The sequence below is a fragment of the Notolepis coatsorum genome, assembly GCF_963971535.1.
Source record: "Notolepis coatsorum genome assembly, chromosome: 10".
Taxonomy (NCBI): Eukaryota; Metazoa; Chordata; class Actinopteri; order Aulopiformes; family Paralepididae; genus Notolepis; species Notolepis coatsorum.
Genome location: NC_140174.1, coordinates 17,916,347 through 17,938,459, shown reverse-complemented (window position 1 = coordinate 17,938,459; position 22,113 = coordinate 17,916,347). Strand labels below are relative to the sequence as shown.

Below are 22,113 nucleotides of genomic sequence, written 5' to 3'. Positions count from 1 at the left end.
GATCTAACCCATATAACTAACACCTGCATCTCTAACCCATATAACTAACACCTGCATCTAACCCATATAACTAACACCTGCATCTAACCCATATAACTAACACCTGCATCTAACCCATATAACTAACACCTGCATCTAACCCATATAACTAACACCTGCATCTAACCCATATAACTAACACCTGCATCTAACCCATATAACTAACACCTGCATCTAACCCATATAACTATGATGTACACTAATGCTGTATATACCATATATATATTTATTCTTATTGTATATATATATATATATATATATATATATGCACACATCTGTCTGTACATACCTGCATATAACTCTTTTTACATATCTGTAGATACTATATCTATCTGTACATATCCCTTACCTACTCTTACTAGTTACACTGCTGGCCAGTATGACTTACTACCATAGTGTCTCTATACCTGTATCACTGTAATACTACAACTCTGTACATACTAGGGTTGCACGGTATACCGGTATTGGTATAGTGCCGCGGTACTAGAGTGTTTGAAATTATACTATACTGCGTTTGGGGGGAAAAACGGTACTTTTTTTATTTATTTTATTTATTCATTTATGCATGCGAATGCCTTCCTATTGGAGCACAGCGCTGCTGTCAGTGGTGACGTTGCGCTAGTTTACCGGAAGCAACCTTCTGGAATGAAGAACAACAAACTCTAGTTGGGAGTTGGGACGGGAGCTGGCATGGCTCGTCCGGCGACTGTTGGCATCGGTGGCACGACTGCAGTGCTGATGGGGGCTGCTGTGGCGCGCAGCGTTGGTTGTCGTGGCCATCGGCAGTCGCGGTGAGGATCTTTGTTGATTGGCGTTGGCTGGCTAGCTTTGACTAGAGTTGTAGTTCGCTAGCTGTGTGGGCTAACGTTGGCCGAGTTTACTCTGGCAGCGTGTGCTGGCTAGCTGGCGTTGGTCAATAAAGATCCTCACTGCAATAGTTAGTTATCATAACCATCGGCAGTTGCAGTGGGGATCTTTGTTGATTGGCATTGGCTGGCTGGCACATTTTGCATAGGGGGAACTCGGCTGACGTTGGCTTGTGTAGCTGGCGAGCTGTAGTTCTAGTTGGGGCTGGCTAGCTGGCGTTGATCAGTGGGGATCCTCGCTGCGATTGTCGATGGTTGTGGTGGCTGACGTTGCGTGCTGCGGTGGCTCCTGTCGGTGCTGTGGTCGTGCCGTTGATGCCAACGTTCGTTGGATGGGCTATGCTACCTCTCGTGACTACAGAGCATTAGAAAATGTCCACAATGCTATTCGCAAGAATAGAAAATAAATTGAAAAGCCTAATAATAAGCTATACATAGCCTAAACTGCCATGCTGAAAGCTAGTAAACACAGCATCTCTATGGCTTAGTCACAAACGTGATTTATACAGAGACATTTGACAATTGCCCATTAATGGTTCATACATACTGTATAAAGACAACGGAAATCTATTTTATTTTTGTTAAACAGCCTACAATATGACACAACCTAGTTCTAGATTATGATAGGCTATATATAATCAGTCTCACTCATCAAAATGTTTTCTAGGTAACTTATGGTATCTCAAACTAATTAGGCCCTCTGCTATGACAAATGTATAATAATACAACCATACTTTTTCTACCCCTTGAATATTTTTTAACTACAGAAGTCTGCTGCATTTGGCTCACAGACTGACTCCCCCCACTCAGAAGCAACCTAACCTCCGCTTTTTTTGAGCAGCATATTAAGTACACAAATTAGTCCAAAGATGATAAAAGGCTCAACAGGGCAGTCGCAGAGTTCATCTGTATGGACCAAGTTGAGAAAGCTGGGTTCAGAAACCTTGTACAGCAACTGTTTTGAGTGCAAAAATTGCTTTTAATTAAATTTATTTATTTTGGTCATTGTTCATTGTTGTGTTTTAAAATAAAGAACAATAATGAGAGTTTTTCCCTGATTTTGAGGGAAAGTATAGAAAAGTATCGAAATTAATATTGGTATAGTATCTAAACTAAAATGTTGGTATCGTGACAACCCTAGTACAAACATCTTGATTACTCAGTAGTACTAATTTATATATGTTATACCCAGTTTAATCACCTGTACATTGTATATTACTGTTGCACTTTACTGTTACATTTGCACTCTGGTTGGATGCCAAACTTCTTTGGTTGTACTGTACTTGTGCTGCATGATGACAATACGTTTGAATCTAATCTAGATTCCAGGTTTTCCCCCGTCTGTTCATTTCAGTGTGATAGCTTTCCTACAAAAACAAAAAAAAAACCTAAACATATTTTGACGCTACAGGTTCGAGGAGCTGACCAACCTCATCAAGACCATCCGTAACGCCATGAAGATCCGAGACATGGCCAAGTGCCTGGAGGAGTTCGAGCAGCTCTGTCGGGCGTTCCTCAAGAGCAAGACTATAGTGGACAAGGAGGGCGTGCCGCCCTTCTACATCCGTCTGCTGGCCGACCTGGAGGACTACCTCAACCAGGTCAGCACCCCGCTCCCCTCCTCCCTCCTCCTCCTCCTCTGACCTCAACCAGGTCAGCTCCCCGCTCCCCTCCTCCCTCCTCCTCTGACCTCAACCAGGTCAGCACCCCGCTCCCCTCCTCCCTCCTCCTCCTCCTCTGACCTCAACCAGGTCAGCTCCCCTCCTCCCTCCTCCTCCTCCTCTGACCTCAACCAGGTCAGCTCCCCGCTCCCCTCCTCCCTCCTCCTCTGACCTCAACCAGGTCAGCACCCCGCTCCCCTCCTCCCTCCTCCTCTGACCTCAACCAGGTCAGCTCCCCTCCTCCCTCCTCCTCTGACCTCAACCAGGTCAGCTCCCCACTCCCCTCCTCCCTCCTCTAAAAATGGACTAAATGGACTGCATTTTTATAGCGCTTTTATCCAAAGCGCTGTAAAATGTATGCCACACATTCACACACAGATGGCGGAGGCAACCATGCAAGGTGCCAACCTGCTCATCGGGAGCAGTTAGGGCCCGTGTTACGTGTCTTGTCTCAACCAGATCAGCTCCCCTCCTCCCTCCTCCTCTGACCTCAACCAGGTCAGCTCCCCGCTCCCCTCCTCCCTCCTCCTCTGACCTCAACCAGGTCAGCTCCCCGCTCCCCTCCTCCTCTGACCTCAACCAGGTCAGCTCCCCGCTCCCCTCCTCCTCTGACCTCAACCAGGTCAGCTCCCCTCCTCCCTCCTCCTCTGACCTCAACCAGGTCAGCTCCCCGCTCCCCTCCTCCTCTGACCTCAACCAGGTCAGCTCCCCTCCTCCCTCCTCCTCTGACCTCAACCAGGTCAGCTCCCCGCTCCCCTCCTCCTCTGACCTCAACCAGGTCAGCTCCCCTCCTCCCTCCTCCTCTGACCTCAACCAGGTCAGCTCCCCGGAGTCCCCGCTCCCCTCCTCCTCTGACCTCAACCAGGTCAGCTCCCCGCTCCCCTCCTCCTCTGACCTCAACCAGGTCAGCTCCCCTCCTCCCTCCTCCTCTGACCTCAACCAGGTCAGCTCCCCGCTCCCCTCCTCCTCTGACCTCAACCAGGTCAGCTCCCCTCCTCCCTCCTCCTCTGACCTCAACCAGGTCAGCTCCCCGCTCCCCTCCTCCTCTGACCTCAACCAGGTCAGCTCCCCTCCTCCCTCCTCCTCTGACCTCAACCAGGTCAGCTCCCCGGAGTCCCCGCTCCCCTCCTCCTCTGACCTCAACCAGGTCAGCTCCCCGCTCCCCTCCTCCTCTGACCTCAACCAGGTCAGCTCCCCTCCTCCCTCCTCCTCTGACCTCAACCAGGTCAGCTCCCCGCTCCCCTCCTCCTCTGACCTCAACCAGGTCAGCTCCCCGCTCCCCTCCTCCTCTGACCTCAACCAGGTCAGCTCCCCGCTCCCCTCCGCCGTCATCCACCGTGAGAAACTAGTGATGCACCGATGTGAAAATTGTGGCAGATACCGATAACCGATATTAATATTGCTGTTCTGGCCGATACCGATATTTACCGATGTCGACATATCTGTATAGAAAACACTTTTTTATGATAATCAAATAAAGAGCTATTTTCCAAAACGCGTATTTTTTTGTAACTTTTGTAACTTATTTTCAGAAATTACTGATATTTTGAAACTATTTAAGGCCAAAACATATATATTTTTTTTAATATCGGCCCTATCTTGACATCGGACCGATACCGGTGTAAAAAAACTGCCATATCGGCCGATATATCGTGCATCACTACAAGAAACGCTTGGTCGGCTAATAGTCGTGGAATTTGTCGACTGATATTTGATGTAATCGACTGTAACATCTGTGTTTCCCGCGAGTCCCAATCGAAGCCCTGCTGCAGAGCAGTGACACTGTTGGGAGTTCATTCAGGATATGATGCAAGGAACATGTTCTCCAGATTCAACACATATTCTGACTCCGAGTCACGATTCAATTCCATTTTCGATTCTTTATGTTAAAATGTATTCATGTTACAGAGCTCTAACTATATATATTGTACATCCTACTCCGGCTTGGTTTGGCTCAGAGAAATGTTAATTGCATGCGTGTAGTGTAACCCCCCTCCTCTCTCTCACTCTACCCTCCCCCCTCTCTCACTCTATGGCGACGCTCCCCCCTCTCTCACTACCCTCTCAATCTACGCTCCCCCCTCTCTCGCTCTACTAGGGCTGGGCGATATGGAAAAAAATCATATCGCGATAACGATATGATAATTTTATTTTATTTCTCGATATCGATAATTATCGAATTGTTATAAGTATAATTTTTTTTTTTTTTTATCAACAGATGTATGTTTATTTTGCAGCAATTCTTTGTCATTGCCGCCATCTTTAGTGTTACATCCCCTCACACTCCAGTTCTCAGGCTGCAGCTGGTTTAAAAGCTAAAGTAAACCGGCTTCTCTGCTGGCTGTGGCTCCAGAGGAGTTGAACAGTTCTGGCTCTGCTAGTTTATTTTCGATCTTTTGGCGCTTTTTTGGTGGACAAACCACCGCACATGTGCACTGTGACTCGTGACTGGAGTCTAGTTCTGCTAGCACACATAGCCTACTGTGTACAGACGGTTTCAAAATGTATTTTAAATTAGAAAGCAAACAAAATAAATGGACAAGAGAAAAAGAAATCTGAATTTGGTCAGTATTGTCATTTGGACAAGCAAAGCCATTACTTTAAGTTGCAGGCAAGAAAGACAAGTCTGTCCACTGTCTCTGGTTTTAAAACTGCCCTGTTGCAGGTAAAAAATAAAACGATTTTTCGATTTTTTTTAAAATTTCGATATTCGATATCGATTATTAAAATATATCGCAATATTTATCGTTATCGTTATATCGCCCAGCCCTACGCTCTACGCTCCCCCCTCTCTCACTCTATGGCGACGCTCCCCCCTCTCTCACTCTACGCTCCCCCCTCTCTCACTACCCTCTCACTCTACGCTCCCCCCCTCTCTCGCTCTACGCTCCCCCCTCTCTCACTCTACGCTCTCTCTCGCTCTACGCTCTCCCCTCTCGCTCTACCCTCCCCCCTCTCTCGCTCTACGATCTCCCCCCCCTCTCTCACTCTACGCTCCCCCCCTCTTGCTCTATGCTCCCCCCCTCCCCCCTCTCGCTCTACGCTCCCCCCCCCCCTCCCAGGTGTGTCACTCCCCCCCCTCCCAGGTGCCTGAATTCTTTCCCCAATACATTTCCAGTTCTGCGTTTGCCTTCTGCGCTCTGATTGGCCACTGACGTTTCTGGTTGCGCCAATCGTGTGACGGCAAGTTCTTTCGCCGGTTAAGCTTAGGCACTCTTTCGAAGTTGGTTAAGGTTAGAGTTTGTCTTAGAGCAGGGCGATAGAACGCCAGCACTGATTCCAAACTCTAACCTTAACCAACTTCGAAAGAGTCGCCTAAGCTTAACCAGTGATAAACTAGGCGTTAGGTAGTTTGCAGGCTGTTAGAGCCGGAAATGGGCGCGTCACGCGATTGGGCGCATATGTCACATCACCAGAAACGTCAGTGGCCAATCAGATCGCACCAGAAACGCAGTGGCCAATCAGATCGCAGAACGTGAACGCGGAACTGGAAATGTATTGGGGAAAGAATAGACGCCTCCCAGGTGTGTCACTCCTCCCCCCCCCCCCCAGGTGTGTCACTGCCCCCCCCCCTCCCAGGTCACGGTGTGTCACTCACCCCCCCCCCCCCCCCCCCCCCCCTCCCAGGTGTGTCACTTCCCCCCGCGTCTATACTTCCCACAAGCAAGTTGTCCTTCCGCATTCCCGTTTTGCCTCTGATTGGCCACGCACGTTTCTGGTCATGTGACATGTGCGCCCAATCGCATGACGAGCAGTGTCTTAGCCCATTTCCGCGTCGAACAGCCTGCAAACGGCCTAACGCCTAGTTTATCACTGGTTAAGCTTAGGCGACTCTTTCGCAGTTGGTTAAGGTTAGAGTTTGGAATCATGGCTGGCGTTCTATCGCCATGCTCTAAGACAAACTCTAACCTTAACCAACTTCGAAAGAGCGCCTAAGCTTAACCGTCCAAAGAACTTGCCGTCACACGATTGGGCGCACATGTCACATGACCAGAAACGTCAGTGGCCAATCAGATCGCGCAAAAGGACAACTTGCTTGTGGGAAGTATACAGGCTTCCCCCCCTCCCCCCTCTCACTCTACCATCCCATAATGTAGCCTTGCTGTTCTGTCCCTGCAGCTTTGGGTCTGAAACCATCCCATAATGTTCTTGCTGTTCTGTCCCTGCAGCTTTGGGTCTGAAACCATCCCATAATGTAGCCTTGCTGTTCTGTCCCTGCAGCTTTGGGTCTGAAACCATCCCATAATGTTCTTGCTGTTCTGTCCCTGCAGCTTTGGGAGGACAAGGAGGGGAAGAAGAAGATTAACAATAACAACGCCAAGGCCCTGAGCACGCTGCGGCAGAAGATCCGCAAGCACAACCGGGACTACGAGACGGAGATCGCCTCCTACAAGGAGGTATGTAGACGGCAGGGTCTCAACGGGGGGTCGGGGACCCCCGGGGGGCCTTGAAGGGGGTTCCAGGGGGTCCAGAAAATAATTGGGAGCTTTTAAAGGTGCTGAAGATAACGTTCAGCCACTAGATGTCGCACTAGAGCACCAACATTGTCATTTATCCAATCGGGCACCAAACTTCACTTAAAAACAAATAAAAGGTGCCTCTTGATCATCAAACAAGAATGAATTTCCCCATTGGGATTAATAAAGTGAAAATCTAACTTTCACCAAACATCACTTTTTGTAAAATAAAAGGTGACTCTTGGGGGGGGGGGGGGATAAAAATGATTTTTTTTGTTTTGAAAATCGATTTTCATTAAAAGAAAATCATCCTAAATCATGAATTCGAATTAATCGATTAAATCGATTAATCGCCCAGCCCTAGCTCACCTTGACATGAAGATAATGTAGTGGAACACGGTCACGATGCTCTGAACGTCCTTCTCTCTCTCAGAACCCACAGGAGTCTGCGGACGAGGAGGAGGAGAAGGAACCGGAGGAATCTGGTGAGTTTGATTAGTTCTTAGTACCAGGGACGTGCACAGGACTTTAGAGGGGCAGGTGCTCAAAGGCTGAAAAGGGCACTATACCTGTGTGAATTAGAACCAAGCGCACGATTTTTCGGGGTCCTTTTTGGGCGGGGCGCCCCCTTTTTATGTTTTTTGGGGATCAAATATGTAAGGGATAATGTATAGCTACGAGGTCATTGTCGCAAAATAATTGACCGACACAGAGTTTAGAACACCGAGGCGCCTCGCCGAGGTTTTTTAAACGTCAGTGAAGGTCAATTATTTTGCGACAATGACCGAGTATAGCTATACATTATCCCGCTTATTACATGGCTAACTTACTAACAATATACCTAATTCATTTTACACCATTGACAAGACGAGATCAAATGCAGATGCAGTTGTTCTGTGGCTCTGTCAGCCTAAATAAAGTGATTATTATTATCGCCGGCAGGTGTGTCTGATTGCACTGAAACAGTGTGTGTCAGTGGGCTTGATTGCTCCAGCTGCGAAAAACAATAATCACCGGTGGTTATCGAAAAATAATTCACCGTTGTCAGGGGCTATTGACCAATCACAATCAAGCATTTCGGCGAATGTTAAAACGCCATGTAATAATGAACTTTATTACATGGCGTTTTCACATTCGTCGAAATGCTTGCTTGTGATTGGTCAATAGCCCCCCGACAGCGGTCATTATTACACAATAATGACCGCTGTGGGACAATAATGACCGATGTGCGCAGCTGTTCGCAATCAAGCCCACATCAGTGCAGCAAATCGGACACACCTGCCGCGGCTGCACTGACAGCGGAGTGTGTGTGACGCGGAGCCAGAACAGAGGCTGCCCGCGATAATAATAATCACTTTATTTGGGCTGACAGAGCCACAGAACTGCGATTTGTCAAATGAATTAGGTATATTGTTAGTAAGTTAGCCATGTAATAAGCGGGATAATGTATAGCTTTACTCGGTCATCATCGCAAAATAATTGACCTTCACTGACGTTTAAAACACCTCGCCGAGGCGGCTCGGTATTTTAAACTACGTGTCGGTCAATTATTTTGCGACAATGACCTCGTAGCTATACATTATCCCTTACATAATAATCAGTGCAGCAACTCACTTATCCTTGAAAGACACTTTTATCACTGACTTAAAAGGCCCATACATCTCCATAAATGTTCAGGGGGGAGGGATAAGTGCTTACCCTACAGACCCCAAGAAGTGCTGTATATTCTGTATTGTTTAATATAAATGCATTTTTTATTCCAATCCCGCTTTGTATTTGAGATTCCCAAATCCCATCGGACTTGACTTCTTCGTGTCCCTCAGTGAGTGTAATACCAGCATTCAACTGTAATGCGCCACAGCGGTTTCTATCATCATCATCATCACCACCCACGCTATGCATAAAATATATAGGTCCGCGGAGAGGCACGCTGAGGAGGCCGTGCAAACTGCAATGGAATACGGGGCATCTCTCTCTTTACCTAATATTTTGATTCTATCCTGAATTTCTTTGGGAAAAAATTATATATATATATATATTTTTTTAAGGGCACTTTTTTATGACGCTCAAAACGGCAGGTGCTCGAGCACCCCTTGGGCTCTATATGTGCACGTTAGGGCTGACCTTCAAAGCTTTTTTTGGCAATCGAAGCTTTGGGGCCGAGCTTCGATTTTAATTCAAAGCTTTGAGAAAAAAATATATATATAATATATATTTTTTATTTTTTATTTTTTTTATCTCATGTTGTGGGACTTGTACAGCACTTTGGTAAACGTTGTTGTTTTTAAATGTGCTCTATAAATAAAGTGGATTGGATTAATTAATTAAGTAGCCCCTTTCGTGACTGTGACGCAGCCAACAAGGTTTCACTCGGCTGCGCTGCCTGGGTGCAGTGGGGCTGCTTTCACAGCCAACGACATGACATTACATAATTATGTTGCAACCTTCATCTATCAAGCAAACAATTATATTTAATTTATAATTTATAATTATATCAGACAATGCACCTACAAAAGCAGATGATTACAATTAAATTAGCCAACTTGGTAACACATTAGTCATAGCAGCATAGGCATAGCCTTATTAATGTTTTGTGTGGCGTCGCCGCCGTGTACAACGATACTTACGTTTTTTTGGTGATTTGACAAAGTTGTTGTAGAGTTGTGATATGCCATTTTCTTCTGGCATATCTGGCACTCGGCTTTTTAGGAATTGTCTTTGCACATTTTAAAGTGTAACTAACCACACGTCTGATGACTTCTTTGTCGACATGTCTGCTGCACATGTCCTTGTTGTTTTCAACACAGATAATCTCCACGTGCTTGTTGTAGAGAGGTGGAGTCGAGGCGCCGCTTACTTTAGTTTCATTGGAATGGAGGCGCAAGATATATATATATTTTTTAAACTTCGATTTTTTTTTCGAAGCTTGTGCCATCGAACGAAGCTTCGAAGTATTTAAGACAGCCCGAGCGATTTCCTTCATATTTCATCAATCTAGCCTCCCGTTACCACTGGAACTCTCTCTGAGCTCTATTGGGAAAATACCGCCCCCTATTGTCTCTCCCTGTGGTACTGCACCCCATTGGATTAGACTGAATGAAAAGCATGGGGGGGGGGGGGGGGAATCCTGCTTCCTCATTTTACTTCTCAGACAAGTCACCCGAGACGATCGGATTCATTCTGGACCATCAGAACAGCGTGGAATCTGTGTTTCGACCACCCAGCGTTGGATCAATAAACGCGATCGATATTTGGAATGGCGATCAGGAATTGGAATAATCTTTTTGGAGAACATCTGATCTGAGGTAAGGAATCTATTTCACCAGTCTTAGGATAATCAGAGCTTTTTTCACAGAGATATCAACGTGGGCCCTGTGTGTGTGTGTGTGTGTGTGTGTGTGTGCGATCAGGAAATAAGAGATTTGATTTTTCAGCCCGCTTCTATAGCGTGCATAAGTACACATATACTATCGATAATCTAGCGTTTATTTGAAAACGATTCATAAATAGGCCGAAGAATGACAACGTGTTTTGTGTATTACAGTAAATGGCGTTTATGACAGAATCTTCTGAAATCTTCTGGGAAGTTTCAAGAAACGAGCGTTTTTCAAAATGGTATACAAACGGAAATGAACCGATAAAAAAAAAAAAAAATCTGTTTCGACAATGTTGACTGCAAACAAGTCATTGATAAGCGACGGCCAGATTAGACACATAGCCATAATTTAAGATGTAGTTTATGCGTTCGCAAATATGAGAGTGCTATCATTGAAGTGGGTGGTGGCACGCAACGAGGTTTTGAGACGGGGAGGCGTGGCATCCAAAGTGTTAATATATATATATATATATATATATATATATATATTCCCCCCCCTACTTCCCTAGCCCTATCTTTTGTCCTGATTGTGAAGCGACCTTGGGTTCTATGAAAGGCGCTATAGAAATTTGATCTATTATTATTATTATTATTATTATTATTATTATTATTATTATTATTATTATTTTTTTTTGATCCACTTTTTTCTCCCATTTTCTATATTTTCTCCCATCCCAATTTCGTATCATCCAATTCAACCCTCCCCTGTCACGAACGCTGTTTCTTGCCTCCCACAAGCCGGCTGCAATGTGGACTAAGTCATACATAGCACAAGTCCCCTCCGGTACTTGAGGTAACAGCAGTCGCATCTTTTCACCTGCGCAGCTCGATCTCTCAGTGTCGAGGAGTAACGCGTGGGAGGCTCACGCTGCCCCCGACACTTCCTGATTCTACTGCGCAGGCGCACCAACCGACTTGTAGGAGTCGCTTGTTCACAACGCCCGATCCCCACCCTTCAGTTTTCCCTCCCCGTAATACGGCCAATGTGTATTACTGCGGACGACCAGCTAAACTGAAAACAATGTGGAGAGCTGGATTCGAACACGCGAATCCTAGCGTCTCCACACTGGTGGCGAGTGCCTTGCCCACTACACCACCTAGCCGCCCTGTTATTATTATTATTATTATTATTATTATTATTATTATTATTATTATTATTATTATTATTATTATTATTATTATTATTATTATTATTATTATTATTAAGAAAATGCCTTCCTTATGTTCCAGCACATATGGGACAGGTCATTAAGTCATTAGTTTTAAGCCATCTGGACTACTGCTCACCTGTTTGGGCCTCTGCATCTGACAGTGCACAGAGGAAACTACAAATTACCCAGAACAGAGCTGCCAGACGGTCCTACATTGCCCCATAACAACAAACATAAACAGTATGCATAGGGAACTCTTATGGTTATCGGTAGATAAAAGGCTTGTCTTAAATACAGTCACATTCTACAATAACAGCATCCACACCTCTAAGCCTGAGTTTTTATATAATAATAATAATAATAATAATAATAATAATAATAATAATAATAATAATAATAATAATAATAATAATAATAATAATAATAATAATAATAATAACTATTTGTATAGCACTTTTCATACAGAAGTTGCAGTTCAAAGTGCTTCACAACAGTAAAAAATACAGGCATAAGCGAGCATAAAAAATTAAATACAAAAAGATAGAGAGGTAGCAAGGTAAGGTAAATCAGTTTTTCAGTAATACAAATAATAAAACACCCGTTATAATTACACTACTGTCGCTATATTACAATTAACTATAATGAATTATGGGTCCTACAGAACACGCCAGTGTTGAAACTAATGCACGGAAGCTTATTTCCGCGTTGCAATATTCATATTCTACCGCTGGGCGCCAGGTACGCATGCTCTGGGCTGTGCGTAAATATACGTACAAAGTCTAGCACACGTTCAAATTGATAAGTCACACACTTTGCTTAGAAATTATCGTACGCACGGGTTACACACATATCTGTGCGTACGCACCATTGATAAATGAGGGCCCAGGGCTCTTTGGTAGGGGAATTCACTGGTAGGGGCCCCATTGATGCTGAGACGCATACAAGCGGCCAGATGGTCTCCGTGCAGCCTTTTCCTCAGGTCAGTCTTTTACATTAAGCACCCCCACAGCCCAAATGAAATGATAAAAAAAAGAATATATATATATTATTATTTAAATTTTTTATTTTGTTAATCATTTTTTTTAATAGTCTAGTTCATAGCAGCGGCGGTCCTAATTCAGCGCCGCTGCTGAATGCATATAAGGGAAACACTGTCACCCCCTCTCTCCTGAGCTCACCCCCTCTCTCCTGAACTCACCCCCTCTCTCCATAAAATATCAACACCAGTTAAAAGGAGGATGAAATCCCATATGAATACTACTATTTCCGCCTAACCCCAGTTGCCCACCACCTAAAGTCACAGTATGACTAATAATACAACACCATAAAGTTCAGCTCAACCCCATGTATAAATCATCCATTATCAAAACTCATTCTTAGTTAATAAATAACAGTATATCAAAAAGCAGGGTAGCCGGACCAGCACTCACAGGTTCAATGTTTTTTAATGGCAGCCTGAATAAATAGCAGACATGTTTCGGACAATGTCCTTCTTCAGTGATATGGCTAGAAGAAGGACATTGTCCGAAACATGTCTGCTATTTATTCAGGCTGCCATTAAAAAACATTGAACCTGTGAGTGCTGGTCCGGCTACCCTGCTTTTTGATATACTGAACTTTATGGGATTACAGCACCCAGTGTGAGAACTTGTGAGCGCGGTCTAACTTGACTATAGTTAATAAATAACTAAATGGACATTATGCAACAGTGTATTTATTCAAACATTTCAAAGGAATTCTTTCACATAACATATTTCTCTCTGTCTACACAGACACCGGTTATGAAGTGAAGCAAAGTACACTTGGATTACTACAAAGTGTCCAGAGAGATAGAAAGAGATGAGGAGGAGGTAACAGGAGCACAAGACAGGCAGGACTTACGACCTTCACCTACAGACCAGGCTCACAAGACTCCAGCTAGCAGCAGCTACTGGGTTAAAACAGTTAGTTACAGACTGAGGCCCCTCCAGCACCAGTCTCTCAGTTAGTTACAGACTGAGGCCCCTCCAGCACCAGTCTCAGTTTATAGTTACAGACTGAGGCCCCTCCAGCACCAGTCTCTCAGTTAGTTACAGACTGAGGCCCCTCCAGCACCAGTCTCTCAGTTAGTTACAGACTGAGGCCCCTCCAGCACCAGTCTCTCAGTTAGTTACAGACTGAGGCCCCTCCAGCACCAGTCTCTCAAGTTAGTTGCTACAGACTGAGGCCCCTCCAGCACCAGTCTCTCTGTTAGTTACAGACTGAGGCCCCTCCAGCACCAGTCTCTCAGTTAGTTGCTGTGCCTCAAGCAACAAGCCGCCACTACCAAGCCAGCAACCATCAGAATCAGAAAGGTGTTTATTGTCAACTAGTTTTCACATACAAGTAATTTGCTTTGGTCATTTTCGGTGCGACACTAACGGACAGACAATAACAGACAGATAATAAAATAAAAAGGTGGAGTAAAATAAAATGAATTATGAACTAAGTTAAGATAGAAGCACAATATAATATAATTCTGAAATAAAAAAAATATGTAACTTGCGGGGGGAGTAGAAGGGTTTACAATTCATGAAAAAGTGAGAAAGTTTCCAGGTCAGGAGAACAGTGTTGTAGGATCACTGTCACATTTTTAAACGGTTAAAAACTGGACCCCGGCCTGATTCGGACTATATCCTGCACCTACACTCCTTTACCATCACTTATTTTTTTATGAAACTAGATAATTCCTGGTAGGCTATGTTTTAAAATGGTATAAAAAGCTGAAAAGACGCATACGTTGCAGCTTTTAATTTTATTTTGAAAGATTCTGATAGAAAGTCATATTGTTGTCGCTAGCTTGACACAGGTCTTTGTTACGAAGCTTGCGTTACAATCTCTTGGAAGATTCAAGCACTTTGATTCCAGCTTCCAATCAAAATTGATAAAGTAAGTGATGATGGACATTACCATTGAGCATTAATTCACAATACGTAAATTAACACTTGTGTCTGTGATCAATACTATCCTACATGTCTGTGATCAATACTATCCTACATGTCTGTGATCAATACATAGAACTACCCTACATGATGGCGGCTAAGTGGCGCAGTGGGCAAGGCGCTCACCACTAACGCAGGAGACGCTGGGTTCGAGCTAGGGCTGCACGATTAATAGATTTTAAATCGAAATCGCGATTTGGAATGATGCAATTATCAAATCGCAAAAAAAACTAAATATCGCAATTTTTTTTAAACTTTTTTTTTAATTTTGTTTAACCAGGAATTCCCATTGAGATACAAGATCGGTTTGGGAGAGGGAGGTAAGGGGTTTTAGATTGTGTGTTGTGAAGTTTAGACTTCAGAGAGGGAGAGTAAAGTACAGAAAAAAAGGTACCGTTGGGTACCGGTATCGATTCCCAGGTAAAAAGAAACATTTTCAGGCTCGGTGTCCCGAAAAGACCCACCGCGTAGGCCAGATGCAAGCCGCATTTTACAATAAACCTCTGTGGGGCTGCTTAATTTTTTTTTTATAATCGCAAATTTAATCGCAATCGCAATATCTGTCAGAAAAAACGCAATTAGATTATTTCCCAAAATCGTGCAACCCTAGTTTGAGCCCAGCTCTCGGCGTTGCTTCCGGCTTGGCTGGTCGTTCATACTAATACAATTGGCAGTATTAGGGGGTGGGAAAGCCGGTGGGTGGGGATTGGACGTTGTGGACAGCGACTCCTACAGGTCGGTTGGTGCGCCTGTACAGCAGAATCAGGATGTATCGGGGGCAGCGTGAGCCTCCCACGTGTTACTCCTCGCCACTGAGAGATCGCACTGTACAGGTGAAAAGATGCAACGGCTGCCTCCTTGTGTACCGGAGGGGACACGTGATGCAAGGCTTCGTCCACATTGCAGCTGACCAGTGGGAGGCATGGTCTAGCGACGTTCGAGACAGGGGAGGGAAGAATTGGATCATACGAAATTGGGATGGGAGAAAAATAGAAAATGGGGAGAAAAAGTACCGTAGATAAAAAAAATTAAATAAAAACTATCCTACATGTTTGATCAATACTAGAACTATCCTACATGTCTGTGGACAGTATAGAGCATAGAACTATCCTACATGTCTGTGGACAGTACATAGAACTATCCTACATTTCTGTGATCAATACATAGAACTATCCTACCTGTCTGTGATCAGTACCTATACTTTTTACTGTTGCATGGTTTGGAGAGCTAGGAGGCTACATTACACTCTAGCCCAGGGGTGGCCAACCCGCGGCTCGCGAGCCACATGCGGCTCTTTGCCCGTCAATGTGTGGCTCTTCCATCCATACATTTTTTTAAATCAAATTATACTATTTTTTTTAATTTTTTTTTATGTCATAAGGACATAGAATAAACATTTACAATTTTTCTAAATGGTCCATTTGCATGTTCTTGGTATCTGAATCTAGGGACATATGGATCAGTGTCAGAAATAGTGTGTCTGTTACTAGGCTTGAGTAAATTGTAATGAACCAAAGGAGAATATCAATTCTATTTAAAAAAAAATACAAATCTATCTTTGACTGTGAATAACACCATGCTAAAATTTACCAGACCTGAAAAATCGAAGCAAATGAATAAAGGGAAGATGATTAAACAGAAGGTTTTGTAGATACAGTACTGAATTCTGCCATCTTTTTTATAATGTAAATTTCTCCACCATTTTTTATCGTATTGCAACACCGTTTTTTGCAAGACGTTCACAGAAAGGTAGAGAAACTAACTGCGTTCTGTTTTATGGCAATAACGTTCAGGTTTGTGGGAGATAATCCCAAAAAATAAGAGAAATAAAAAAGTAAATCCAGAAGTCAGATGATTGACAGGGGCTGGTGTGAGCTGGGTAGGGTCGTTTTTTGAAATTCGAAAGCCCTGAGTCTCTTCCTTTAAAAGACTACACTCACTTTTGGCTGTGCCACTTCCTCCTGTCAATATGCGCCGGTTTCCGACTCAATGCCCTGAGATTTCTATAATCTTATATTTCACTAATAACAGTTAAAATCATTGGTAAACGAAAGTAATGTGGAAAATATACACTTTTACTGTATATCTCGGGCTTAAGAGGTTAACCCTGTGAGGCCCAAATTAAAAAGACATTAGTAACTTCAGAGTCCAGAGGGTGGGACATACAAACACATTTACTATCAAATAGCATTGTGAGGCTGAACAACAGGACCAATTGACTATACATGTGCTTACATTTTTTAAATAAACATTATTTTTTTTAAATGGCTAAAAGTGACTTTGTAATTTTGCAACCGTGGGTCTCACAGTGTACCTTTTAACCCTGTGAGGCCCAAATAAAAAAGACATTAGCAACTTCAGAGGCCAGAGGGTGAGACCTATAAACACTTGTGATTTCCGACCCTGCTGCCCCTATTAACAACTTGTGTGTATACGACCCAGGCATGTCGGATCACATGGCCGTTTCCATGGATATGCTGTTCCCCCCCCCCCACCCATTCAAAGCCCAAGCGCCAGATATGTTTCAGAAACATAAAAAACATCAACCTGGATGCTCTGGCCTTGGATCTTCAACATCTTGCCCCTCCTGCCCTCTCCTCAGCCAGTGACTTGGTAGGCTATTACAACAAAGCCCTGAGTGGCCTCCTGGATGTTCACGCCCCCGTGAAATCCAAGATGGTCACCTTCTCACGCTCTGCCCCCTGGTACACCAGCGAGCTGAGGGAGATGAAGGTGGCTGGCCGTGTCCTTGAGCGACGCCTCACTGCGTCGGGACTCACCGTGCACAGAGAGGTCTACAGAGAGCACCAAAAGGCCTACTCCAAAGCCCTGAAGGACGCTCGGTCACGGTTCTACTCCAACATCATCAACAATAGCCCCGGCAATTCCAAACAGCTTTTTTCCACCATACACTACCTCCTCAAACCCCAAACCCAGGCACACAGAGAGACCACTGAGAAGCGGTGTAATGACTTTATGTCATTTTTCACATCCAAGGTTGAGGGCATCCGCTCTCTCCTCCCCGGCTCCTCTTCCTCACCTGCTCCACCTGCTGTCTTACAGCCTGAAGTCTCCCAGCTCCTCCGCTGTTTCAGCGACACCACGCAGCGGGAGGTCGAGGCCATCATCGGGAGGATGAAGTCATCCACGTGTGCTCTGGATCCCCTCCCCACAGCCCTGGTGAAAGCCAACATCCGCACTATTGGCCCCCTCATGACCAGCACCATCAACCTCTGCTTGCAGGCTGGCCACGTTCCGCCTGCCCTCAAAACTGCCATCATCACCCCCCTCCTGAAGAAACCCACCCTGGACCCAGAGGCCCTCGTCAACTACCGGCCCATCTCCAACCTCCCGTTCCTTTACAAGGTGCTGGAGAAGGTAGTTGCGAAGCAGCTCCTAGCACACCTCGGAGACAACAACATCTTCGAGAAGTTCCAGTCTGGTTTCCGCTCCGCGCACAGTACAGAGACAGCCCTGGTCAGGGTAACCAACGATCTACTGATGGCGGCGGATGCGGGAACCCCATCCATTCTGGTCCTTCTCGACCTATCGGCAGCCTTCGACACAGTGGATCATCCCATTCTACTGGACTGTCTCCACTCCAATGTCGGACTCCGCGACCTAGCCCTTGGCTTATTCCAGTCCCTCTTGGCTGGTCGGACTGAGTGTGTCTCCCTCGGGGGCGCAACATCCTCCAACCACCCTGTCACCTGCGGTGTCCCCCAGGGATCCGTCCTCGGCCCCCTGCTGTTCACCCTGTACATGCTCCCCCTCGGCCGCATCATCGGCCGGCACGGTGTGTCTTTCCACTGCTACGCTGACGACACCCAGTTATATATCCGGATCACACCATCATCACCTTCATCACCCCCCACACTGACCACTTGCCTGGAGGAGACTAAGGCATGGATGAACCACAGGTTTCTCCAGGTCAACAGCTCCAAAACACAAGCCATGCTGATCGGTACCCCACACCAGGTCCGGTCAACCACCATCACCACCATCTCCTTCTCCGGTCAGGACATTCCCCTTTCCACCCTTGTCACCAACTTGGGCGTGAAAATGGACCCCCACCTCACATATGATACACACATCAAACACCTCTGCAAGACCTCTTTCTTTCACCTCCGTAACATCACCAAACTCCGCCCCTCACTCACCCTGGCAGACTCGGAGAAACTCGTCCACGCTTTTGTTTCCTCCAGGCTGGACTATTGCAATGCACTCCTCATCGGGATTCCTAGCAAAAGCATTAAAAAACTGCAAACCATTCAGAATGTCGCTGCTAGGATCCTGATGAGGGTGCGCAAATATGATCACATCACCCCCACCCTCAGATCCCTTCACTGGCTCCCCGTGGAACACAGAATTGAGTTCAAGGTGTCCCTCCTCACTCACCAGTGCGTACACGGTGGTGCCCCTGCCTATCTCAAGGAACTCCTCACCCCCCAGTCCTCCTCACGTTCCCTCCGCTCCGGCACAGCCTACCTCCTCAAAGCCCCCAGGACTAAGCTGCACTCCATGGGTGATCGCGCCTTCTGCTCCGCCGCACCCAGACTGTGGAATGCTCTCCCCATCCACCTGAGAGCACCACAATCCGTCGAGGTTTTTAAAAGGGGCCTAAAAACATTTCTTTTTAACAAGGCTTTTGCCTGAATTTTCTTTTACTTTTATTTTTTTTACTTCTATTCATTTTACTATTATTTTTATTTTATTTTACTCTTAGGTTCTACCAATTTACTGGTTGTTAGTCTTTTTAATAGTTTTTATTCATTTTAAATTGTTTTATTCATTTAACTTTTGTATTTGTCTCCTGTAAGCGCTCTGAGATTCTCGCGAATGTGGAGCGCGGTACAAATCGAATCCATTATTATTATTATTATTATTATGAAGGGTGCCGTGACTGAAAAAAAAGGTTGAGAAACGCTGGTATATGGTGTGGCTCTTTGTGGTACCACAGTATTTTTTGTGGCTCTTAGTCTCTGACTGGTTGGCCACCCCCGCTCTAGCCTAAAGCTAACATTTCCTTTTTTTCCATTTCAAACCTTTATTTCAACTTGTTAGGAAGTGGAGGTTTCCCTCATTTAGATTAGATTAGCTGTCATTATACAGCACAAGTACAGTACAACAAAAATAAGTTTGACAGATGTAGGTAGGCCTGCCACGATAACACATTTTGCTGGGCGATTAATTGCCCCCGAAAATATCGCGATAAGCGATATTATTGCGACCGGTTAGAGATTTTTTTTTTGAGAAATTTATTTCCCAAAACTTTTATTTTGAAGCCCACCGCTCCGTCTTTTCCGGTTTTAGACTTTTATTTTGAAGCCCACCGACCGGAGCGGAAGTATTGTTGTTATTATCCTAGCAGCATCTCGTCCGGTTCTGTGTTTTTGAGCTAATGATAAAACAAATGTTGAGATTGTTGGTGAGCAACTAACTTTAGGTTAGTTTTAACGTTAGCTACTAACGTTAGATGCAGCTACTACAGGCAATCAACGATGAGGAGGAAGCGTCAAAGCCGTATAGAATAGAATAGCCCTGTGGTGCGTAGGCACGGGAGCGCAACTCGATTACCTGTTATAATAAATGTATTCATGTTTAACTTGTCCCTGTGTCCAGTCCTTTGACTAGTCCCACCCGTTCATTGTAAACAATGATGCATGTAATTGTATTAACGTTATTCTGTGTTGTAGCTATGCTATACGTTGTATTTCGTTTGTTAGCTATTTAGCTAATGTTGTTGGCATTGAATGAGCATCAACACTAGATCTTTAATCTTTATTTAGCAGTCCAGTTTCTCCGGGCAGTAGCGAGTAACTACTTGGGTCTAAAAATAGCTAACGTTACACTACAAAGAACGCTATTTGGTTAAAAGGAGCAACACTATTGAGAAATGTAGTTAAGCTATATGTGGCGTTGCTAGTGCCCCACGGAGCTCCCGTGCTGTGCTCTGTAGTAAGGCCAGCGGCCCCCCACACGGAGTGACTGACGAGGGGTACTACTGGTTCCGCCTCATTAAAACAAACGCGCAAATAGCAATTAATCGCGCCCGTCAAAATCATTGCATTAATTATCGCGGCAATTAATCGATTTATTGCTTATCGCGGCAGGCCTAGATGTAGGCTATTGTCGGTACATTATGAACCATGACATGAAGGTATCTTTTTCTCTTAACCTGCTGTAATTTAGCCTTTAGTTTTTTTGGCAAATAATCCACCATGATGAATTTGTTTTGGGCATCTTTGTGTCGACATCTAGAGAAAACCCTAATGGATTGTCCAGACCTCCACACGCTTCCCATCACCCGTGGCAACAAGGATGGTCTGCTGGACATAGACGAGCTTGCCAGAGGTGATAATTTTACCACTTCATTTACATTCATTACATTCTTTAAAGTAATTTTGTTCTTAATTTCTATCATTCCTAAACACCTCATGGATGTCAATCAATCTACATTTTATTACGGACTCAGGGTCCATATAAAAGACAGGACAATACATAGAATAAATTACACATAAAACATAGTTTAAAAGATAAGAAAAGAAAATACTAGGGATGTCCGATATTATCGGCCTACCGATATTGGCATAAAAATGTGATATTGGAAAATATCGGTATCTGTTTAAAAAAAAGAAAAATTGTAATTTTTTATTTTTTTATTTTTACATTTATTTAACCTTTATTTACCCAAGCAAGTAAGAACAAATTCTTATTTTATTTATTGTCAAAGTATGCATAATGTGTTAATTACACGACAAGAGATATGTAATGTTAATTATTCCGTTTTTTGGGGGGGGGAAACCCTGCAGTGGTGTACAATATTCTCTGAACAAATACATCTGTACACATACTAAACTAACTGAGAGAACAGACATCTTCACTACATCTGTACTAGGGATAAGACTTTCTAGCAAATGTGCTATTTGAAAATCGCTGGTTCTTAACACATTAACTGCCACGCAGTTTGCCCCTCTCATACCACTCTCTGCCACCACTCTAAGCCTATGGAGATGGTCACCTTCTTTGCAGGGCTATAACTTTTTTAATTGTATTGCTAAATTGACATTACTATGGCCCATTCAACATCGATTATCTATCGTTCAGGATGTAGGAACGTTATACTTTTTCATTCATACGAAAATACGTCTAGAATATAAATATGTTTTTATTGTTTTCTGCAGTAATTCCTAGAACGTGAGTTATAGGCATAAACGCATATAGATTATCAACTGCCGTTTGTTGCCGATACACGCTATATAAAAAATGTCAACTGTACATGATCCTAAACGTTATGACTCATCATGCGCGGATGAACGTGGGGGGGGGGGTCGTTTATAATTTCGTGATCGTCAGTAAATGCTTTATGTAGTATGGGTGATATATTGATCAGAGCAGTTTGCATTAATAATAATAAACAATCACGCTGAAAGTAACGTTACTGTCCTCTTACCGTTCGCTGATGACACTGGAGGAAAAGATCCCACTTATTTGACGCAATCGACTAGATCCATTTCCGGTTTGTATGGCGAAATAAACGCCCAAATCATATCGATTATTGAGTTATGGCAGCGATCCATATACACGGATGTGTGTCTAGAGT

The 22,113-nt window shown here is 44.4% G+C and overlaps 1 protein-coding gene across 1 annotated transcript in view; it reads left to right on the top strand.

Annotated features, from left to right (window-relative positions):
• LOC311235285 (uncharacterized protein) overlaps nucleotides 1-22,113 on the top strand; it is a 50,140-nt gene that overhangs the window by 11,497 nt on the left and 16,530 nt on the right. The window contains exons 4-6 of the mRNA XM_084322705.1: nucleotides 2,317-2,506; nucleotides 6,838-6,963; nucleotides 7,457-7,508. Of these exons, the coding sequence (XP_084178831.1) occupies nucleotides 2,317-2,506; nucleotides 6,838-6,963; nucleotides 7,457-7,508 (368 nt within the window). The remainder of the gene's footprint in view (nucleotides 1-2,316; nucleotides 2,507-6,837; nucleotides 6,964-7,456; nucleotides 7,509-22,113) is intronic.